At 40.6% G+C, this 22,575-nt stretch overlaps 2 protein-coding genes across 3 annotated transcripts in view; one reads left to right on the top strand and one right to left on the bottom strand.

The window, feature by feature from the left end:
* Positions 1 to 14,623, top strand: part of LOC143338365 (putative flavin-containing monoamine oxidase A) — a 51,324-nt gene extending 36,701 nt beyond the window's left edge. Inside the window, exon 13 of the mRNA XM_076758720.1 lies at positions 14,423 to 14,623. Within this exon, the coding sequence (XP_076614835.1) occupies positions 14,423 to 14,623 (201 nt within the window). The remainder of the gene's footprint in view (positions 1 to 14,422) is intronic.
* A 3,057-nt stretch (positions 14,624 to 17,680) lies between these two features.
* lrrtm4l1 (leucine rich repeat transmembrane neuronal 4 like 1) overlaps positions 17,681 to 22,575 on the bottom strand; it is a 46,652-nt gene continuing 41,757 nt past the window's right edge. For both annotated transcript variants that reach the window (XR_013079222.1, XM_076758292.1), the window contains exon 3: positions 17,681 to 19,459. Coding sequence is in view for 1 of the 2 variants with exons in the window: in XM_076758292.1 (XP_076614407.1) it covers positions 19,394 to 19,459 (66 nt within the window). In the remaining variant the exon portion in view is untranslated. The remainder of the gene's footprint in view (positions 19,460 to 22,575) is intronic.

Below are 22,575 nucleotides of genomic sequence, written 5' to 3'. Positions count from 1 at the left end.
AGTTAAAAAAAACAAAAACAAACAAAAAAAACCCATCATTGGAGTGGTGACAGCAGTCCCAATTGAAGCAGCCGGTGGGAGACTTAATGAGCTGCACCTGTCTACCGCTAGCCGCTGAGGTGTTAGCTTAGCTGGAACTGAAAAATGGATGATTCTCAACTGTGTCCAAGCTGTTCCCTCAAGCGCTGCAGTGTCTATAGCCATAGTTTTTCATAAGATGATAGCTACTTAGATTCTCACTGTATCTGAGCTAACATAAGCAACATTCAGGTATCCACCATAGCCTGATATATATGTTTTCAATCTGACAGGAAATATATGCACACACTTGGTATATTTGCATTCCTTACACATGATTATACAACTCACTAGATTTTTATTTCTTGCCTTAAAAAACTCTTACCATTCCTGTAGAAACAGTGTGTAACACCGATCTAAAGCATAAAGTAAATTGAAAGCTATTCTTGAACTATTTGGCATGCATGAATGGTTTTGGTTTCTTTTGAAAGGTAACACTGAAGTTTTTTCCCCCGCAGTCAGAATCACTTTATAAGTGCTACTGGCATTGAGCAATAGAAGTTTGAACACACTGAAGTTGAAGGTTTTTTTTTTTTTTTTTTTTTTTGCTTTTCTGCCTGAATATTGTTTCGCAAATAGATGGCCTCAGATGAAAATATCTGGGCCTTATTAGCTGGAAAACACAATGAGACCACTGCATGAAGCCTTACCCTTGTCCAAGTTCAATAAAAACTGACAACAATGGCGCAGAAAATGAATGTTTTACATGTGCCTTTTTTTGTTTTGATGGAAGGTCTGGGCAATTTATTACAATTCTCTAGATAAATATCTATATTTATATTCAGGTAGTAAATATTTGGGACAAATCAAACAGTTTTCTTTGGATTATTATAGTATTGTGGACTGGTATTGGATCATGTTGACCTTTGCCAATATAAGTTTTTGCTGGAGTGTTAAAGGTTTTGAATTCCAAATCTACCAGCAGTGTTACTAATAACCACACGGGGATTACGGGCCATATCACAGTTGGACAAAAGGCCTTCTCATACTCCCTTGCTGTTGCATCTCCTGTCTAGCCAATAACTTCGTTTCGGTGTTCTCTCCCTTTCCCTGCAGGCCTGTAGCATTGTTTTGGTTGTGTCTCTATCCCCATGACCTTTCAAATGTTTCCAATAGAGCTGTTTTCTGTGTAAACTCTGTCCCCTCCCATCTTTTTAATTATCCCCGACACCTCTGGAGTTGTCTTCCTGCTTGAGTCACAAAACCTCCTCTAGAATGCCCTTTTGCCTGTCTTATTTTTCTCCTCACCACTGCTTGAGCTTTTTTTTTTTTACTGCATGTATGCTGCAAATTAGGATTTTCTGTTCCTCACGCCTTCTTTGCTGTTATTGTCCTGCCGTGGTACTGCCTTCCCTTTTATTTTGCCTTTATACTTAGGGATGGATCTCAGTGCAGCTGGTTTAATACTATGTCTTGTTTTATTGTGAAGGGGTTCTGTGGCCACATTAATATTGCTATGCCATGTATTACCATCCATCCTACATTACTGAATATTCTCCCAGTTAGTTTTCCCAAACATCCATTTTCCTCCCATCAACTTCAGTCGCTACTGCATGAATGTTTATTTTACGTATGACTGGATCATTATTTTAATAGTTATTTGTTTTAAAGTTCAGCTACGCATAGCAGATTTCAAATATGAGAACTCAGGTATAAAATCAAATCAAAATAAATGCATTGAAATGATACATTGATGAAACAAAATCAAATTACAGCAATAAAGTGCCACTACAATTCTGTTGGTTTACATTTTACAGTGTAAATTTTTCTGCACTAGCATATTGTAAAACACAATTTCCACTGTGCTGGATCATTACGGATGGGGGAAAAAAAGGAGACAGAAAGAAAAAAGAAAAGAAAAAACACAGCTATTGAAGTAAGAGCTGCTTGTTAGAACAGCTGACTAATATATGTAATAACATGAGACCAGGTGGATAATGTTTCAAGCTTTGCACCATTAACCTTGGCAGTACAATCTTCTAGAAGGCAGATATCATAGAATAATAAAGGCCAGACTTTGTTCTGAACAATACCCAGTTAAAAAAAAAAAAAAAACACTTAAGAAGGGTCTTTATGCAGCTGTTGAAGCAGTCAGTATTACACGTTTCGCTCCATATGGTAATGCAACTTTTGGGTTATGATCAAAAAACCAGACAACTGGACAAAATGGAAGATGAGAATATGTCTGGATGATGATTACTACCTGTGGTTCAGTCTTAGTATGTTTTCCAGTCAAATATTGGAACAACAATAATAATAATAATTATCATAATAATAATGATAAGATTTTTTTTTCATTTGTATAGAGCTTTAAAAAGGTTCTCAAAGGTATTTTAGGAGGTAAAACATAGACATTAATAACAGTATAAAACAACTACAGCAGTGAAAAAGGAGAGGAGGTGTCGATGGATCATAAAAGCAATTTGTATAGGTGTGTTTTGAAAGGGGGGAGGGAGGGAGAATGTCTGAGATGTGGGGGGAGAGAGTTCCAGAGGAAGGAGGAAGCCCTGCTCCTTCCAAGTCCGATGCTTGGACCAGGCGAGACCTGTATTTATATAGTTCTTCTCTAGTCTGAAGACCACTCAAAGTCTGCATTCGCCCTCTCACACACTCTTTCATACTATGGCTAGGCCACAGCTCTTTTAACCATTCACACACTCACACCCTGAGGGCACAGCATCAGGGGCAATTTGGGGTTCAGTATCTTGCCCAAGGATACTTCAACCTGTGGACCTGGATGTCATCAACAGTGGAAATGGAGGCCATAGCAATGATCTGAGAGATGTGGCAGTGCTACTGATACTGAGGGAGGACTCAAGGCGCGAGAGGAGGATGGAGATGGAGTGATTGATTGTGCTGAAGGCAGCACTGAAGTCAAGTAAGATTGGGACGGTGAGAGACTGGACATCCAAGGAGAGGAGGTCATTTTCTGTGCTGTGTTGGGATCTGAAACCAGACTGATATGGTTCATAGTGTTGGTTTTGAGTTGAGAGGCGATGGCACGTTCCAGTATTTTAGAGATGTGTCTAATTCTTGGGGGTGTCAGGGTCAAGTCCAGGCTTTTTGAGGATAGGTGTAACAGAGGCCTGAGGGTCAGAGGCAGTGGGCATGAAGGGTTGAAGTCGGTTGTGGCCAGTTGGTTGTGGATGGTCTCAGTTTTTGATTGGTAGAATGACAGGAAGGAGTTACATAACTCTGAAGGAGTGGGAGACATTGTCCATAGGTTTGAGAAGGTTTTTTATTGTGGAGAAAAAGACCTGAATGGATGAAGAGTGTGTGATATTGAGGGCATCTTTAGTATTATTGCATGTACTCTTTGCATGCCATAGTGTGCACTAGCACCAGGGAGCAGTATGAGTGAAAGAGACAGTTCTGCTTTTGAAGGGGGTAAGCTGATTGAGGCAAGATGATAGATCATGTGTTACTGACCAAGTCTGTGGGGGCGGGGCTCAGAGAGGAGGTGAAGATGGATAGGAGGGATTGTTAGTGAGGCAGGCAGGCAGGGAGGAAGGACCGATGGACTTGATAGAACAGATAGTGATGTTGCACGTGCACCTATATCAGAGCAGCGCTGAAGAAAGACAGCCATAATCTCCTGCAGAATCCGTCCAAAATCTCACACCAAGCGAGTGAGAGCTTTGCTTCTTAACTTCGAGCGATCAGTGACTTTATTTTCATTCTTTCTTTCCTGCTGTTTCTCTGATGTCCACCCTCTTTAATTTTATGAAGTAAGGGTTTATTCAACCAAACCAGAGTTGGAAAGACAAGTTGTACTTTGTTTATGTCATGTTGAATCAAATGTGTTTTCCGATGATAAAACTATTGTTTCTATAAATGGGGTCTGGCTTCTTTGGGGAGCACGATAGTGGCTGTTTCTGGTCAAACACAACGGATCTTACTCTTTGACAAAAATGTCTTTCTCTATAGGGATCCTTTCCATAATGTTGTCAGACACTTAGAACAATAACAATCTGAGCCTGTCAGTGACAAAAACAAACCCTTTTAATGGACGTACATTGACTGTCCGCAAACGCCCGGAAGGATTATATTACAGCCTGTTTCACAGCTGCCGACTGCAGTGCTCTCGCTGAATGCTGGACCAGTTTCAAAAATTGTTGTCCCCATTAGTCCCCTGGACACAAAAGCATGGGAAATAGGTTCCATAAACACAGATAATATTTAACTGTAATTTCTCCCATTTGTCTTGGACACTGAAATCATGTGGGACACAAGGACCGGCACCATTTTTTTTTTTCTTTTTTTTGGAAAGTCTGTACGGAATCTGTCTCAGCTTAACAGAATTACTTACTTTGTCGACTTTCATTTGTTTATACAAGGAAGAACTGTCAGACATCACTCGCATGAGGTTGTTCTCAGCAGACAGATGACAAGCAATGACCTTGGCATTTCATATTCCTCACAGCTCTTGTGAAGTTCAGGCTACATGCATGACATAATAGTCTCTATTATGTTCATTCTAATGTTGATTGCATTCTTTTGCCTGAATAACTATTACTATCACCGAATAATACACTAAAGCGGTCAAGTGGGGAATCCATAGTTTTATGCTTATTTCTTAGAAAGTTTGCAGGTGGCAAGGTGAAACAAACGTCATGATGAATGTTCTGACTTGGCTGCAGATGTAACATATCGCAAATTTTCTATCACCTGAGGATTGACATCAGTATTCTCACTCCCGTGTTTAGTATCTCATCTAATTGCCACATATCAGCCATGATTTCTGAACACAGCATGTGTCTGGTTTCTCCCTCCTACTGTCTATAAATTGCTTAAACTCCTGTCCTCTGCTTATCAAACTTCAAGATGATGCATTGCTGCTTTCACAGTTATTTGAATCCTTTCAGTTTTAGACATCAGATATTGCATTTATCACTCCTGCGATAAAGGACACCAACTTCTTTTCCTCTGCCTACATCTTTCTTTTATCATTCTGCCCTACATTCTTTGCCATTTGTTCTTTCTTACGCTTGTGCTCCTCAGACTATTTTTCCTGCCCAGCAATCTTAAGTGCCTCTGCCCAGGAGACTTTTTCCTTCACTCTTACCTGTTGAACCTGTGCCTCATGTCCACACTTATGTTCACTTCAACAATGACAGCATTTTGGTTGTGCTCCTTCTCCACTTTTTCCATACGCGTTCACCACCACACCTGCCGAAGCCTCTTTGTCCTTTGGCAACATGTGACCGAATTCCTGGCAGCTGAAACACCTTGCAGGCTTTCGTATATTTTCTCTTACATTATATTTTATAAATCCACAATGCAGTTCTCTTGGGGTTTCTTTTAACTTGAATTCTGCCAAAATGGTTTCACTCTTCTTTTTCTCAGCTCTTCTTGTCATTCTTCTAGCACTCTTAATTGCACTGTTGCGTACTTGCAAGTTCTCGACAAGGTCCCTCATGTTAACACTCCTGCTTTTACTCTTCCTTCCACTGGTGATTGGGCAGCATCTGAAAAGCTTATTATACATGTGCGACTGAGGGAGGGGGTTGCTTACTTGGGGGATGGCGGAAATTGTATCAGGGTAGGCTTAGCAGATCCCCTGGCTATACTAAATCATTGAACACACTAACCTCTGCATTGAATGCAACTGCTTCCCTTTGGAGAAGCATCTGATGTCAGATGGTAGTGATGATGATGATACTTGAACCTGGTTTTCCAGGGTTGGCCAGGCCTTGGACTAAGTCATTTTTGGGGCGAAATATCATGATAAAAGAGAGTGTCTGTTCCTTAATCATGGCTGCATGTAAATGGGAATATTAGTGGGATATTCATTTTCATTATGTAAACAGCTTAGTAGGAATATTGTCTTCTTCGGAATAAATGCAATAACTGGAACATTTTGTACATGTTAACATGGCCATAGATCAGTTTTTCATGCCTTCCCCATCTGCACTCATGATTACACCCAATTAGCAGATTTTCATCTCCCACGATTCGACCTTATTTCACTTCCCCAACTTGTATTCCGATGACGTTTGTCAGTTTCAGCGCCTCCAGTTTCTTTACACCTCCATCTCCCCCAAATATTACTACAGTCATAAATCATGCCTTCAGGACCCTTCCCTCCTCTTCCCTTCCATTACTCACTGTTCCTCCCAAACTAGCTTCATTGTGTGTTTCTCTTATGTTCGCTTGACTTCTTTATCTATTCTCTCTAACTACTTCTTCCCCCTCACTTTTTTTCTCCTAGCATCACTTCTGTTTTCCTCTTCCTCACTAAACTCCATGCTGCTGCTATCACAGTCTGCTTCTTTTCTTGTCATCCTACCACAATCTTGGAATCAGTGGAGGACTATCTTTCCGGACATATACAGGCCATCGGTTTAAATTCTTACACAATATCCCCCATACTGCCTATTCCTACAATCAAGTCCAGATGTCTGTAAATCCCAAATCAAAGTCATTAAATTGGTTGTATAGATTGGTCAAAAAAATGCATGCTATACACTTCATGTGATATGAATTATGACCTGTGTGGGCAAGCACACACAATCTGAAGTTCTGCCCCTGCCCACCTGAACAGCAGAGTTCAGCATTTTATCATATTGATTATTTATACATTTAATATGTGCATTAATAAGTAAAATACATGGGGAGGGCATAGGCAGTTATAGATACTGTTCACTGATTCGCTCACTGAGGATGACAAGTCATAAAATAATGATTGCTTTATGGATCTGATGGTGTCATTTTAGCTCTGCCACTGCAGACAAATACAAAAGGAGCTACATCAGTGATTTAGCATTCGGTCAATACCAATTAGCAGTCTGTGTCAGCTTTATTCAAAGCCTGAGTAATATTTTAAAATAACATAACCCAACATAGAGGGTTCAACAAGAGCAGAAAACTGCTGATTGAATTTCTGGTACATCACTCGCACATCCTAAAATTACAGTTTTTAGCGTGGCAGGAAGAAGACTCTCAAAAAACACCAGGACGCGTTCCAAACACAATCAAAGTGAATTGGCGGGGGGAAGCAGCGATCACGAGCTGAACCTCATGAAAATAGACACATGGGAACAAAAAGGATTTTTTTTCGAACAACACCAAATCCTGCAGCCTCAAATATTACCTTGAGTTGCTGACCTGTGATACACTCTAAACAAACAGTGAACACTACAAGCTTTGAAAAGGTTGGATCATGTTTTTGCTGGGGTCGTGCAGAGACTGCATTATATAGAAAGACACGCCTGGAGGATGTTGATGAAAGCAGATTAAAAATGACTAATGTCATATTGTGGATTTTTACACTATATGGGTTTTTTTTATTCTCTGGAAGACCATTTGAAGTGTCACCAGATGGCCAAAGAAGATGACCTGGGTAGCAGCAAATTATGCAGCATAATTAGTATATATCACAGATTTAGAAATGTAAATGATCTAATAGTGCAATTGAGCTCCATCCCATCTTTACTATACGCTGAAATAAATATTTTTAATATTTAAAATGTGTTGTAGGAGGTTTTTTTTCCTGCCTGAATTTCCTTTTTGCAAACAGATGCTTGCAGATAACTATATCTGTGATCTATTAGCTGGAAAACACAATGAGACCACAGCACGAAGCCTTACCCTAATCCAAGTTATGATAGCAATACCACAGAAACTGAACATTTTCATTTGTTTTCTCTAATGGTATATCTAGGCATTTGAAATTTACTGTATGTATCATTTCAAAATATGTGTGATATCCCCATTGGCACTGAATTCCTTCATTTGAAGTGATTGAAGCTGTAAATAACTCACTCAAGTGGCATATCGACGCATTCCGAATCAATCTTTTGTCAGTCTTTACATGCAAGAAGAGAACAAGGCCCATCTGCTAAACTCAGACTTTTATTGGCTGAGACCTGACTTGACCAATCACGATCTATGACCATCTATCATTTGAAACCTAAGGCCCCGCAGAGAAACTGTGTATGTTTCCGGAGGTTGTTAATGGGGAAAACACGGAAGACGAGCACATTGCCGGCTAATTTGAAGGGAGAAAATATCTCTCTGTGGATTAATATCATGTTTTGGACTGAATATTTGTACTGCAGTGGATCCTCTAGACTCTAGAGGTTTGTTGATATCAGACTGTTTTTGTTGGAGTGTTATTGATCTGTTGATAACTGGGAGACATAATAGGTGAGTTGCCTCAATGTTGCGTCAGTTGTAGTATGTTATTTGTTTCCACCAATGTTACAGCGCAACTTTGCATTTTGGAATATAAAACTTGGTCCAGCATCGCACAATGGGAAATGTGGGCCATCGCTATAGACACTATAGTGTGTGTGTGTTTGTGCAGTGTGTTTGTGCCTGGCTCCGTCCAAATAGCAGCACACTCTGCCTAGGTTGCAAAATGTAGATAAGCGTACTTACGGCTTTTTTATTGGGCATCAACCTCATGTTTACACACACATTGTCAAAAAAAGAGAATTGATGGGAAGCATAAATAAATGCTTTAGGTTGCGGTTATGTCCGTGAGACACAGCTGAAATGCGAGTCCACACAGAGTCAGTGCAGATAGCTGCATAGAGTGAAATGTAAAGAACCAGGCTATAGTAGCAATTATAATTCTTCAATTCTAATTACAAACGCTACAAACTGTCAAATAACAGTAACTAGTAATATTAAGTAAATAAGATGTTGAAACTGATTTGCTTCACATTGTGTATGAAACAATGAACATCCAAGCATGCTCTGTGACATACAGCACTTAGCAGGTCCAGTTGGTGCTTGAACAAAAAGAGGGACTTTGACAGAGGGTATTTCCCAAGGAGGCACTGAATGGTTTGATGAGCATGAAAATGAACTTCCTTGTCACCCATCTGCATATATGCACATACTGTGCACGGTATATCATATAGGAGGTGCCTGAAGCGGGCGGGCGGGGGGGGGGCTCAAGCTGCTCTGTGAATGTTTGAACAGGATGTGAGGTAAACACAGGATTATCTCTTTGCTCATTTGCATGTAATACACAATTTTGTGTCAGTTATTTCTGGCTTGTGACTTCTGAACTCCTCATATCTCCCAGTGTGTACTGGGATAGGCTCCAATCCCCCTGTCACCCCAAACAGATGTATGTGGAGGATGAATGGATGGATGGATATGTATTTAATTTCACATGAATCAGTGTCAGTAGAAACTAGCGGAAACACTGAGGACCAATTTCTACTTCTTGGTAAAGAAAAAATGAATAAAGCGCAGTCATCCATGCAATAACTGGTCAGTTATCCATATATTAATTTTAAGTATAACTGGCTTTACTTTCTCCAAATATTGACAGTGTTCTGAGAATATCTGCTATGAAACCATTACTGAAGCACAATGCTGCGTTTTCAATGACATTTTTTTTTCTGAAGGTGTATTTAAAATTTGTTCAATGATTATGAAGATTATCTGGATCAAGGTTAGGTTTTTCTAGCAGAATTTCAAAGGATGAGCAGAAAGCAGCAGGGAGCAAGTGTGAATAGAGTTATCCATGGTCACAGTAATTTTTTCTATGCAGAACAAGTCCAGAGCCTCTTTCAGTGTTTGGTGCAGCACACACCAAACAGTATCAGGCGAACAAAGATCCAGGAAGTGCAGGGCAAGACTCGCGGTCTGAGACATTTACCAAAGGGTCAGGAGAACAGATGTGGTCAAAGGCAGGTGGATTCAGCAATGAGAGGTCAGTCCAAAGGTAAATGCTGGAGAGTTTGCATGGAAACAAAGAGCAGTCTGGCACTGAGTGAGTGTGGGAGAGCAGCTTAAATACCGGACTGATTGGGAATGAATCTCAGGTGTGTGATCAGGTGAGCGGACAGGTGGGCGTGGCTAGCAGGGGGAGTGAGAGTGGAGTACTGGCTGAGCATGTGAATAGATGAAGGAACATGGCAGCAGGTAAGAGACTCAGTACACTGTGACATTGCTGGGAAAACATAATTCTCACTAAAAAAGCCACATCAAAGCTTATACCTGCAGTTCATCTCAGCACTAATTCCCAACACTCCTTTGTATTTTTGTGCTTTAAAGTTCATTCCTGACCTTGGGAAAAGTATGTGTGATGAAATAATCTTAACTTTAAGGTCTGCTTTGTTAGCGCTTTCAACCACATCACACATTCTTCATCAGCTAATGGAGTTGGCACAGGGGTCATCTTGTGACCTATGCATGGGACTGCGGTCACAAGATAACAAATGGTCTTATATGGATGTGAGATGGAGATCATAACCACTGCCTCAGTGATGTTGTTCATTATTGTATATGAATGGAGTCCTTGACCTTTTTCCGACCGTCCACTTCCTGGTTGAAGGCTTTGTTTTTGTCTGGTGATCACAGACAGCTGATGTCTGCTTCCAGTGTGCATTCAGTCTTTCGCCTTGGGTCCTCAGCAGCTGAGTACAACTATATGTACACTGTCAAAACATTTGTGTCATACACATTAGAGTTCTTAGCTTTAGCTACAAGATTTAGGAACACCCCTACTTTGTATCTACTGCAGTAGCCAATTGCATTTTATGGGTTTCCCCACAGGAATCAGTTCTTGGTCTAATTTAGGTTTATATCCTGCCTTTCTGAGTCACAGCCCATTGGTTTCAGTGTGTTTGGTAACTTATAATTGCTATGTGGAGAAAACCCAGCTCTCTTTGTTGTTAAATCCTTCACATTTTAGCAAATAATCAATCGTATAACATTCCCTGGTTAACATTACACAGTGGGTGGCACGAAATATCATGCAGCGAGGCTTAGATGAAGCAGATTCTCACTGTAGGCTCTGAGAATGTGGCAGATGTCATGTGTGCTTTCCTTCAAAAATGTTGGTTTGATCTTTGACTGAGCCCTCAATTTTTTATAGAAAAATGAAATACCCACTTGATAGACCATATTTATTCCTGAAACATCTGGACAAAAGCTCCCACAGCTGCTTCTTCTCCCATCTGGAGGCAACTCCCCTTTCAACATCATTAGCTTCCTGTCTGCGTCTTGTCCACAGCTGCTGTAGAACACTGCTTCTTAGCCCTTGCTGACATGATTTGACCTCATCCTGGTACTTCTTTCCCCTCACTGGCTGCCCGCTCAACTCTGTGTTGACTGTAGGGTTTCTGTTGCTTGTTTTGAAGGCTTTAAATGGACTGGGTGGCAAAGACCTTTTAGGTTAGCCCATAGTGATTCCACAGAGTGTTCAGACTTTTGAGATTGCAAGCCATAGACTGGGGAAGAACCTACATTGAATCAAATCTTCGAAACTGATGTTTTTCTTAAGCCTTCTTAAGCAAGTCAGCATGACTGTGAATGTATTTATGTTTGTGTTGTGCACAATGATCAGTCCGGAGTATTATATGTAGTTTATTATTGTTCAGCATTTTCATTGCCCATGGGTTGTTTCAGCTTTGACTTTGTTTGGACTTTGATGCTAGAGCTGTTCTTTTGTTTTCATCTATGTGGAATAAATAATATGCCATGACTTTAATGCCCAGTTTCCATGGGTTTTCCTTGCATATTTTAATAATTCTAGACTCATTTTAAGTATCCCGGTCTCCCTAAAGGAATCATTCTCTGAAGTTAATTGAGTCAACATTTAAATCACTTTGTTATGGAGGAATACTCAAGACAACCATTACTCTGGAGACCAGCAAGAATGTCACAGGACACACATGGCGCTCGCACACACTGTCATGCAAAACTGTCCAGAGGCACCAATTTACAAAATGTACCTGCAATGTGCATACTAATCATCAGAACACACATATTCATTGGAAATCCATTAGAAATCCCGCCAGCGTGACCTCAGTGGGTGATTTTATGGTATGTGTCTGTAAAACAATTTATTAATGGATATATTCAGTATTCTAACAATGAATTTGATCATTACAAGACCTGAGGAAACATATTCATTGGCAAAGTTCCTAATGAATCTTTGAACTACCTTGAACTAATTAGACCTTTAATGATCCACTTAAACTGTAGAACAGAAGATCAGTATGCCAAAAAACACTTTTGGACAATAGACACACAAAGACACGTGACATAAGTAACTACATAGAAAATGTAAGATTAATATATTTAAGAGCTAGGGTCATGTCTTAAACGTGATGGTGTCGGGGGCATACAACTTGCTACAGTCACATGACATACTCCACTGGCTGCAATGTACATCCAACGCACCCTTTTGCAAAACAGCACTCCGTTCAAGTGGCCGTCCCCTTTAACTCTGCAGTGAAGAACATTTAGCTCATGCAGAATTTCACCATTAAGCTAGTTAGCCTGTAAGCTATATGACTGTTTTGCCTCTTGTGGAGTAAAACACACCTCTGGTGGCGCACTCCTCATGTGGCTGTTAGTCATATCAGCTTGTGGCCTCAAATGCCACTTGGAGCCAGAAGCGTGTGTGAGTAAGGGTTTTCCTCGCCCTGCTGTCAACACCTCAATTTTCCGAAAGAGGGATTTAGCGTCAGCTAGGATACCAGAGATCACTGCCTCACTTCAACATGGCAAGTGCTGCTTCTGCTAACATGTATTATCAACCTTGGCTCTGTTTAGTTGGTGTGTGTCATCAGCAAGGGCGTAACATTGGTTTGAAAAGTGTGGCTGCCCGGGGGGTGGTATTTTCTGCTTTTATCATATTCCCAGCTACTTCAAAGCAACACATCACGATTACAATGGCTACCACGCTTAGTTTCATCATCCTGCTAGAAAAGTGGTAAATACACAATATACATCAGGAAAAGTTGTCTTACTCTCAGTGTTTAACCCATAAGCTCACTGAACACATGCTCTGGTATATATACAGTGGCAAAATTTCTGTTACTGTGAATAGTTAAATTAATAGATGATGTACCGATCTCCAAAAGTCATAAAGTTAAAGATGAAACACCCTCTTCTACATTGTGAGCAATATCGGTGCCTTATTTTTGTTTTGTAGAATTTTAGAGTTAGGAAAAAGGAAAGCAGCACCATACAAAAGTTGGGCAACACAAGGTATTTGAGCTCTCTGATAACTTTTACCATGGTCTCAGACCTTAATTAGCTTGTTAGTGCAATGGCCTGTTCACAGTCATCATAAGGAAAGGCCAGGTGATGCAAATTTCAAAGCTTTAGAAATACTGTGACTCCTGAACCCTTGTCTCTACAATCAGCAGCCATGGGTTTTCTCTAAGCAGCTGCCTAGCACTCTGAAAAGCAGGAGAAGAATATTAGAAGATAGCAAAGTGGTTTCAGGTGGCACTTTCCTCTGTTCCTAATGTGATTAAGAAATATATATAAAATGCTCCTTGTCTTACATATGATGGTCTATGTATATAGCAACACAGTCCTTCTTACCTTTTTGTATTCATACCTTAACGTTTTACATTTTAAGGTGGTAAAAGACCTTTCATCAATGACAGTCATTTGTCTTCATGGGAAAATACCCCTGTCCCATATAGGAGAGGCTTTCACATTCACATTTTCTTCACATACTTGAGTCAGCTAAAGATTAGAAAAAATATTTCAACTCAAAGCAATGCACTCATGCAATAGGTTGTATTGCTATTCATATCATTGTTTCATCTAAACCGCTGGGCTCCTGTTCAATGGTTTACATTGCTGCTCCACTCAGCTGCATTCATGGCCAATCTTGAGTTCATATCCATGTACTGATGGTCATCTGCTGCTTGTCAGCACTATGTGGCATTTCATAAAAAGAGACTATCTCCTCCACAGCATGAATTTCTGATTTTAATATCCGGAAGCTGATAATCATCTGCTGCTGATGTGTCTTGGCCTGCCGCTGCATATCTGGTGGATTATTCAGTTTAGCTTTATCCATCTCTGTTCACAATGGTATAGAGAGTGTATTCCCGTGCAATGTCTGGACATGCTTTGTCAGGGTTGGCCACCTGGTGGCTGATGCTGCTGGCTCACTGATGGTAGATTCCATATCATCGCTGTTTATAGCTGTGTCTTGTGCAGTTTTTGGAATCTAGTTTGTTGTCCCAAACGCTGCTTTCATGTTTGGTGTGTCCTTGTGAGGAGAGATGAGGTCAAAATGACCAAATGTCATCTCAGCAATTACCCTGTATTCACTTAAATGAGTCCATTCCCAATGGCTTTTGATGGCCCTTTTTCCACTTTCCTCCCACATATACTGTCCATTTTGAAAAAGCTCTTCAGAAACATCATGGAGGGCGGTAAACTGTTTTTCTCACCCCAGCTCATGGGACTAACAGCTGCTAGGCTTTGGAGGAGGTTGCAGATGTGTACTTGGATGAATGCTGAGGATTGGTATGTGCTTCACAGGCTGCACTCTCAGAATCTATGATACATGGGCGAAAAGCAAACATGTCCTTTCCATGGCGCTGTTGGCTCATCGTGGTTGAAGATTGAAAAAAGGAGGCAGAAACAGGAGAAAGCAGCAGACCAGCAGTTGGCGATGATGGTATCAGAGATGATCTCAGCAAGAACCCTTCAGTCCCCCAGTCAGGAGCAGATGGCTGCAGCACATGATCTGTTCAAAGCCACTCCTGGTGTGGGCTGCGAAGGCAGCGATGTGACTGTTTGGAAACAACTGGTGCTTACATAAAGGGTCGCCATTCACTCAATGATGGAGTTTGGTATTTTAGTGTCTAACTCATTTCTCTCAAGCAGTCACTGACTAATTGCTCCGACAGTCATAATTAAAGTGAAAGCCGCCCAGCGAGCTGCACTCCAAGATGGAGATTATATGAGGTTATGAGTGATTAGGGATCATTCCTAGAGAGGCATACACATTGCTGTTTTTTAAAAAAAATGGCTCTGAATGAAACTTCACATTGGAATGTCAAATCAAATTAACATGCCTAACATAAAAAGAATGATTCGTTGGTGAGTCAGCCGCCGTCAGGTTAGGCAAAGTTATTAATGGCACATTTGTTTGAAGCGAAGAGGAGGAGGAACACAGGAATCAAAGGGGTTGTTTTGCTGTTTTCCTTCACGCCTTTGCCAGTCAGAAAAAAAATCTTCTAAGGGAGGAAACACTTGAAGGCTGAGAAGGGTTGTTGATGATTGCTATTTTTTCTACCTCTGACATGCACTATCTGAATATCCTCTTTCCTGAAAGCTGGTCTTTTGTGTGCTGTCTCTTTGAAACTTTCCTGTGTTGGATTTATTGTAATCTTCATGGTCATGTGCCACAGCATCTTCACCTCAAGTCATCAAGTTATGAGATAATCTCTTTCTCATCAAATCACCGTCTGAATTCTCAAGTGCTGTTATTGTAATCCATTGTCCTGCTTAGCTCTGATGTGCATGTCTTTGCTTAAAAGGTTTTCACACACATTAAGACATCCCGCCTTCTCATTTGAACTGAGACTGTAGAAGGCCACAATGTCTGAAAGTTATGCTTACATGTCATGCGAGTGGCTTGATAAATCTTACATCAGTGTATGTTGCTTTACTTTAACGTCTTCTTGGGGGCTTTCTGTGGAAGTGTTATAGACTGCCAACTGTTTGGACTCAGGTCAACAGGGAGCCCAAACCACATGAATTATGCATGGTGTCTGCTCGCAGGCATACAGCCCTGTCTGTGCTGCCACTGCACATGCAGTGCCAGAGACGGAGGCTGAGTTACGGGGATCATAGTGAACAGCGGTGGATAAGACAGATACACAGAGAGGAGAGCGGGGGACAGAGAGATACAGAAGATAATAGCAAGCACAGACATGTACAATATGCATGACAGGGAAAAAAATAGACCAGATATTTTAAGGGTCACTTCACTTAAATTCAAAAAAAGAAATGTTTCTCATGCAGCACTGCTAGAGCTGCAGCCAATGGTTGTTTTCATTATTAGTTATTTGATTAATTCCATTAATTCAATGTTAAAGAGCCCAAGGTGAAGTCTTCAAATGTGTTGTTTTTGTTGACAGTCCAAAACCCAAATATATTCAGTTTACAACCCTCACAGTAGAGAAGCTGGAAACGGCATATATTAGGATTTTTGCTCAATAAACGACTTTAATGATTAAGTGATTATGAAAACTGTTGATTTATGTTGATCAGGAATCCTGGCTGTCTAGTGCTCAGCTAAGATCCTCTCAATGTCGTTGGTTCATTTCCAGCCACTGCAACAATAAGTTGATTGATCATTTATTTGACAGAAAAGTAATTGTTTTGAATGGTTTAAGTTATCATCAAGCGAAAAAATAAACAAAAAAAAAACTCTCTCAAATATGGATGTTGCATGATTTGCTGTATATCACCTTCATAGTGCATCATTGTAAACTAAAAACCTTTGGGTTTTGGACTGTTGGGAAGATGAAACAAGGCACTTGAAAATGCGTCCTTGGACTAATTTTTAGACTGAATGATGAATCTATTAATAGAGAACATTCAGTGGTGGAAATGAAAATGATTATTAGTTGCAGCCCTCTGGTGGTGCATGTCATCTCCTTCTCTCTCTGCCTGTTTACCGCTCATCTGTCCCTACTATCTGCTATTAATGACGCCTTGTCAATTAATCGCCCAGATAGTTTTAGTTTCATGTGCCCAGCGTTTGAGAAATCAAAACAGTGGAGGTGAATGGAATTTCATCTGTGCTCCCCACAGCATTGGAAAATCATTTTTGACAGATTCCGCAGCAAAGTGTATTTTTACAGAAACAATGTCCCAGGTACTCTGGATAACCCACAGACTTCACTGTCAGCACTCTCATGGGAGCTAAATGTTGTTTTTCAATGCTTTGACCACCATAAACAAAATTTCATTCACCCCCAGGGTGGGAGCTGAAATCTCAGAACCCTGACACATACTCACAGTTGCTATTTTATAGCCACTCCTTGCTGAAACTAACGCAGTCGCATACAGCAGCCCATCCATAAATCCATCAATATCATATATTTTCATGACAGGGACATTCTTCAGTCTTTGTTAAAACTGTCTGTCGTTTCCTTCATCCCATAAACAGACAACTGGGTGTGAAACTGAAACTATCTACATGGCTAGAAACCACTAAGGATAAAAGGAAAAATCTCTTACTGTAATTTGGGTAAACTGACCCTTTATGTCAGAGGGGTAGGAAGCAGGAAATAAAGTGAGACTGAGATACAGACCTACAGACATACAAGATCAAAAACATCCTAAATAATGGGTAGAACCCAAAAGTGAGTGAGATGTGGGCGCCCCACAGAGAGGAAGTCAAGACCAGCAAGGGGAGAAATGTGGTAGCAGGGGGAGATAGGTAGAGAGGAGCATGTGAAAATACCACAGGGAGCGCTGGGCCAATTGGCCATCTGGATCTCTGAGCTGACAGCTTGACATGTTCCAAGTGCAGTGAACATGGAGCAAATTCACTGAGCAGGGCCCCCCCTTGAGATATGCAACACATTACACAAGAAGCGTAATTAGTGGGCTGGTGGGGCCCACACTGAGCGTCACCGTGAGCAGAACGGTCGAACGGAGATCAATGTCGTGCTCTCCAAATTAATGAGGCTAATGTTGATGTGACAGCCTCGTCACTGGAGATCTGTGGGGAATAGGAACGATTCCAACGTGCCAACGGAGATGTGGAACAAGGTACATGCTTATTAAATTACTGTGGATAGCGAGCACACACAATAAGAAGAAGCTTCAAAGGCACATAGAGCTTGAACACAAAAAAAAATGATTGATGAATATTTTTAATTTGACCAATTCATATTGCTCACCAATAAAGTTGTTATTTTCATTATAAAACATACTGTTGAAAGTGAACAAAGAATACAGTTGCTTACTAAATATCAACAAATTCCAGGGGGGGAGGGGGAAGCAGAAATTTACAATAGAAAATTACCATTTTCCGGTGTAGAAAGATAATGTTTGAAGGTTGAAACAAACAATCCACAACTCAATGCATCTCAAATATAATTAAGAACTCATATCGGATGAAACACAAGCACACGTGGAACCGCGTACAGCAACATCTGTAGTCTCTTTGAGGGGAGAGAAGGGCTGATTATTTTTAGGAAAGTGAAGCATGTATTCAACATAAGTCATAAAATGTGAGCAGTGCTCTAAGTTATCTTTCTGACAGGATCTTCCTAATGAAGACCGTCGTTGCGAGATCATTTGTTCACAAAGACGTACACATTACACACATGAAAAAGCCAATTTGGTAACGGAGCACTGCTGGGATGTGAGGGAAGTTGAGGCTTCTTTTGATTTTTTTTTTCTTTTCTTTTTTTTTTTGTGGATTTCTTTTAAGAGAGCAAATCCTGGATCCGTTACAACCCTTGATTGGGAGAGCCAAAAGCCAAAAATGCTCCATTTGGCTCTCTGGTATTTGGTGTTGAAAATGGCAGAAACACATATTCATAAAGTACAACATTAACAACGTTATAATTTCAGAAAATTACATTTTACCCTTGATAGAAGCTTATTCTTTTTTTTTTCCTCCTATGCTTCTGATTGGCCTTTCTGTCCTCCAAATCAAACCAGATAGTCAATGTTTGATTGCAATTAGAAACAACTTAGAAAAACTTAAAAAAAAAAAAAAAGCAAACCAACAAAAAACTTCACCGAGTGTCATTGGCCGGGGGATAGTTTACTTTCAATCTTCCAGCTGCTGACTCGAAATCCACCTGATTCTTCTTAACTGAGAGGCGAGCAGAAACTCAGTGACTGCTTTCATAATTTTCTGCTCCAGTGAGGCACATTTACACCATCCCAGCCTTTGATTAGTCTTTCTTAAAAAAAAAAAAAAAAAAAAAGAAAAGAAAATATTGAAAGATGATAACATGACGCTTCATATGGACTCAAAATATGGAATCCCAATTTAAATTATACACAGCTGTGTTAGCAGAGCGGTCAGAGCCATTTGTTCAGTGCATTTTCATCGGTGATTCATTGCTCAGTTTACACTTTTTAAAGCCTCTTGAATATGTCTTTCACTCGTGTTTAGTTGCCACGTTGTCTTCATGGAGACAGTAAGCTATTATATTCTGTACAATTAGCTCCCATGTTGGTAAGAACCATCCATTAGTGCTCATGAGTCTTCTTCTAAGGCTCTGCTATTCACCATAGGACTGCATTTCCACAACCATCTGTGTCAGTGTTTGTGTGGTGATGAAGCATGATGAAGTGCAGCAAAGCTGATGACCAAAGACCGCAGGCCAAAAAAAGACATTAGAAAATCTTAAGAAAAAGAAAAAGACGGTGTGGTGTCCTTTTTGTCTTGGTCGGTGGCTGTCCTTGTTAGCGTTGGAGGACCATTTTAAATGCATCCTTGAATGTGAATTATGGGAGTAGGATCCTGATGGGTTGTCTGCATATGTCTCTCTGCTGTGTCCCTGTTTCATTGTGGTTTGCTGCACCATCCAAAGCAGTTCCAGTTTGTGGGTTAATGGATGGTAGGCAAATCTCCCAGCCAGGCACCAGGTAGGGGGCGTGGACATGTATATTCATTCTGCGAGGACAGAAAAAAAGGGAGAAGACAATAAAGTTAAAACCATTTAACAGCTGGTCTGTGCCAGTTACAGAGGTGGTGGTTACAATGTAAAGTTAATTACAGTGCCCAGTGATTTGATAACAGTACAATGGGGCTGTGACAGTGCCAGCAAAGCAAATTAGGGTACGCAATTAAGCAGATGATGAAATCCCATGTGGTTAGATAGCTTAGAAGGCTGGAGTGACTTCCCCTAATGTCTTACAGAGATTAAATGAAAGCCCAGCACAGAGAACTCTTACAAGTGTTCATTTTGAAAATGTCAATTAAAGATGAAGTAATTAAATAAAAAAAAAAATGTTCGATTGAACCTGCTCACCTCAACATTTAGTCACTTTATGTCTTGTTTGTTTGCAATTATTGATATTTCAATTACCTTCTAGTCAAGTATTGATTGGCCTCTGAACAATGGCTGGAATGCCAACTGTAAGTGTTGCTCTGTATGTAAATTAATTACATGACACGTGTCAGCAAAAGAGGGCATATTTTTCATGTTTTCTCAAGAATTTTGTCATCAGATTTATTACAGTAACGCAAACATAGAGCGGTTGAACATGTGCTTACATTTTACTCCCAATGGAACATATGGTTACACCTCTATACTCCCTATTAAATACATTTATTTGAAATAAACAGGCTCATTCCTATCACACAGCCTATTTGTATCACTAGGAACAGTAAATTCAAAACCATGACAAGTGAATGATTCGGGACCTTTAAATGTCAGCCCTTTCCCACAGGTCAACTTGAGCTTGTTGAGATGTTGCAAATTAGTAAGAGATTTTGACATTTTACTCTCATTTAAGAGCCACAAGCTTTGAATTGATCTCCACAGTAAAAGCGGCAGAGGCACACTCAGCCCGCATATCCAAATTTGCCTCTGAGCATTTTGTGCTCTGTAAAAACCCTCTTCTTCACAACTTAACCTTTTAAAAGAGCCTATTTGCAGCTTGGCTACAGGTAAATCCACGTTGCCTTAATAACACAAATGCTGTGAATTTTGCCAGGCTAAGCAATTTCTAAAGCTTCCAGAATCTTCTCGAAATTATTCCGGCTCAACTTTTTGCTGCTCAAGCTGAGATTGTTGTCAGCATGAAGCAGATCTCTGTAACATAAGGCTCAGACGAGTATGCCCTGAGCAGAACTTTTATTTAAACGTTATCAAACAGGCTGATAAGTCTTCACTCGACTCTTTATCTACCTCTCAGGTGGATGTGAGTGAAGTGAAGACAGCTGCGCAAATTGTCATACCTCAGACAATTTCAGAGCAGAGCACAAAAACAGAAACAACTCGCAGCCGAAGCTCAGGATGTGCTGTGCACACATGCACGTTAACGTGAACTCTGAAGCAAGCAACACACACAAAAGCTGACGCATACAACGCTTTGAACAGGCAGACGCACACTCATAACCGCTTCATCCTTTGAGGTGGAAATAAAGATGGGATACACGAAGAAATGAGTACATCATCTACCCAATTAGTTTTTGTCATTACACACGATAATCAATATCATAAGCATGCTGTGCCCCATGTTTTGCAACCGCTAATGAATCATGTTCTGGTGTTGAGAACCTTGGCTATCTGGTAGAATTATAGAAATAAGGAGCCAGTCCTTGCCAGAAAAATGTCCCTATAGGTCTATGCATGTAGGTTATTACGGCCCATATTTCCGTTTATTGTCAGGCGGCGACTTTTAGTGGCTGTAGTAAATATGATGGGAGCAAAATGGAAATCAGGTGATGTAGATTATCATAAAGAGCATGAAAGTTTGGATTTGGAGGAAGGTGGGGTGGATGGAGGGGTCACACAAACACAGGACTGTCGCCCCCCGAGACCGCTGTTCACGCTCTGTATGAAACTGGAAGCCACTTTGATTTGTAAGACCTGAATTAAATGGCAGCAATTTGAAAGGAATTGCAGTCACATCTCTTAGATCTGAATTAAAGAGACGATCTTCACAACTCTGCCTGAGAGACTGCAGGAGTGCATTGCTTGTGAGATCATGGTCGCAGGACCAACTGTTATGTGGCTCATTATGCTTAATTTGATGGTAAAAGCAGAGCATAATGTTTCTTGTTTATCTGTTTATCGTTTTTTTTTTGTTTTTTTTTGCAGTCGTAGTGTATCATGTAGTCTTTCAACACAGCTCAAAAGTTTGCTTCATGGATACAGACGTCGGAGCTGTCGTTTGCAAAAAATCACTATGCGGCTTCAACGTAATTCAACACAAAGTGTTTGGTTAAATAAGGATTGTAATTCACTTTACTGCTCACACCTCTTCAAACTCTTCAAACTTGCTTGATTGCTTTCAGTCATAGCTTGGAAACAGTGCTTTTCACATCACTTTGCATGAAAGGACTGGATGGCTATGGCTGTTTCTGTTGCCAGACCGGCATTCAATACTGCTTGCATTCTTGACAGCAGCAAGGAAGATGTGCTGCTGTGCAGCCATGACGAGGTTTTGCCATCTGTCACCAGGGACATGTGCTTCACTTTTTGCACTCTCTCAGAAGTGGAACTTTCCAGTGGTAGAAACTACAGTTCTTTCCTGCCAGTTCTCCAGCATTGTTTTCCAGGACATTTGGACAGCAATAGTGGTCTTTCACAAAAAGGCAACTTTCTTCATGCCTCTGAAGGAGCAATTATCCTCCTCCACCTGTCTGTGGCAGCCTCTGAAAAGTTCTTCATCTCTAAAAGCAAGAGCAAGGTTTTAGCCAAAGTGGGAGTTACGACAAGCTGGCAAGGGCGAAGGATAAGGTTGGCAAACGTTATGGTCAGGGGTCCTTTCTTCCCACCAATTCAGGATGGCAGCATCTAGAAGTGTAGCTGTTGGCTATTATTAAAACTGTTCAAAATCTCAGAGAACCTAGAATGTCACAGGGCCACGAGGAATGTCCTTTGCCTCAGAGCACATTACATTTCAGGCAGCAGAAACGCCGGGGCCAATGAGATGTCCACAGACAACAGTTGACAAGATGCATCCTGAAAATTTGAGTCTGATTTAGAATTTTGGAGAAAGGACGAGGATATGTTTACCTCAAGGAGAGGCGCCCACTGTCTTTTGTGGATCTCGTGC

The sequence above is a fragment of the Chaetodon auriga genome, chromosome 19 (genome assembly GCF_051107435.1).
Source record: "Chaetodon auriga isolate fChaAug3 chromosome 19, fChaAug3.hap1, whole genome shotgun sequence".
NCBI classification, from domain to species: Eukaryota; Metazoa; Chordata; class Actinopteri; order Chaetodontiformes; family Chaetodontidae; genus Chaetodon; species Chaetodon auriga.
Note: the sequence above shows the minus strand (reverse complement) of the source record. Positions and strands in the feature narration are given on the sequence as shown.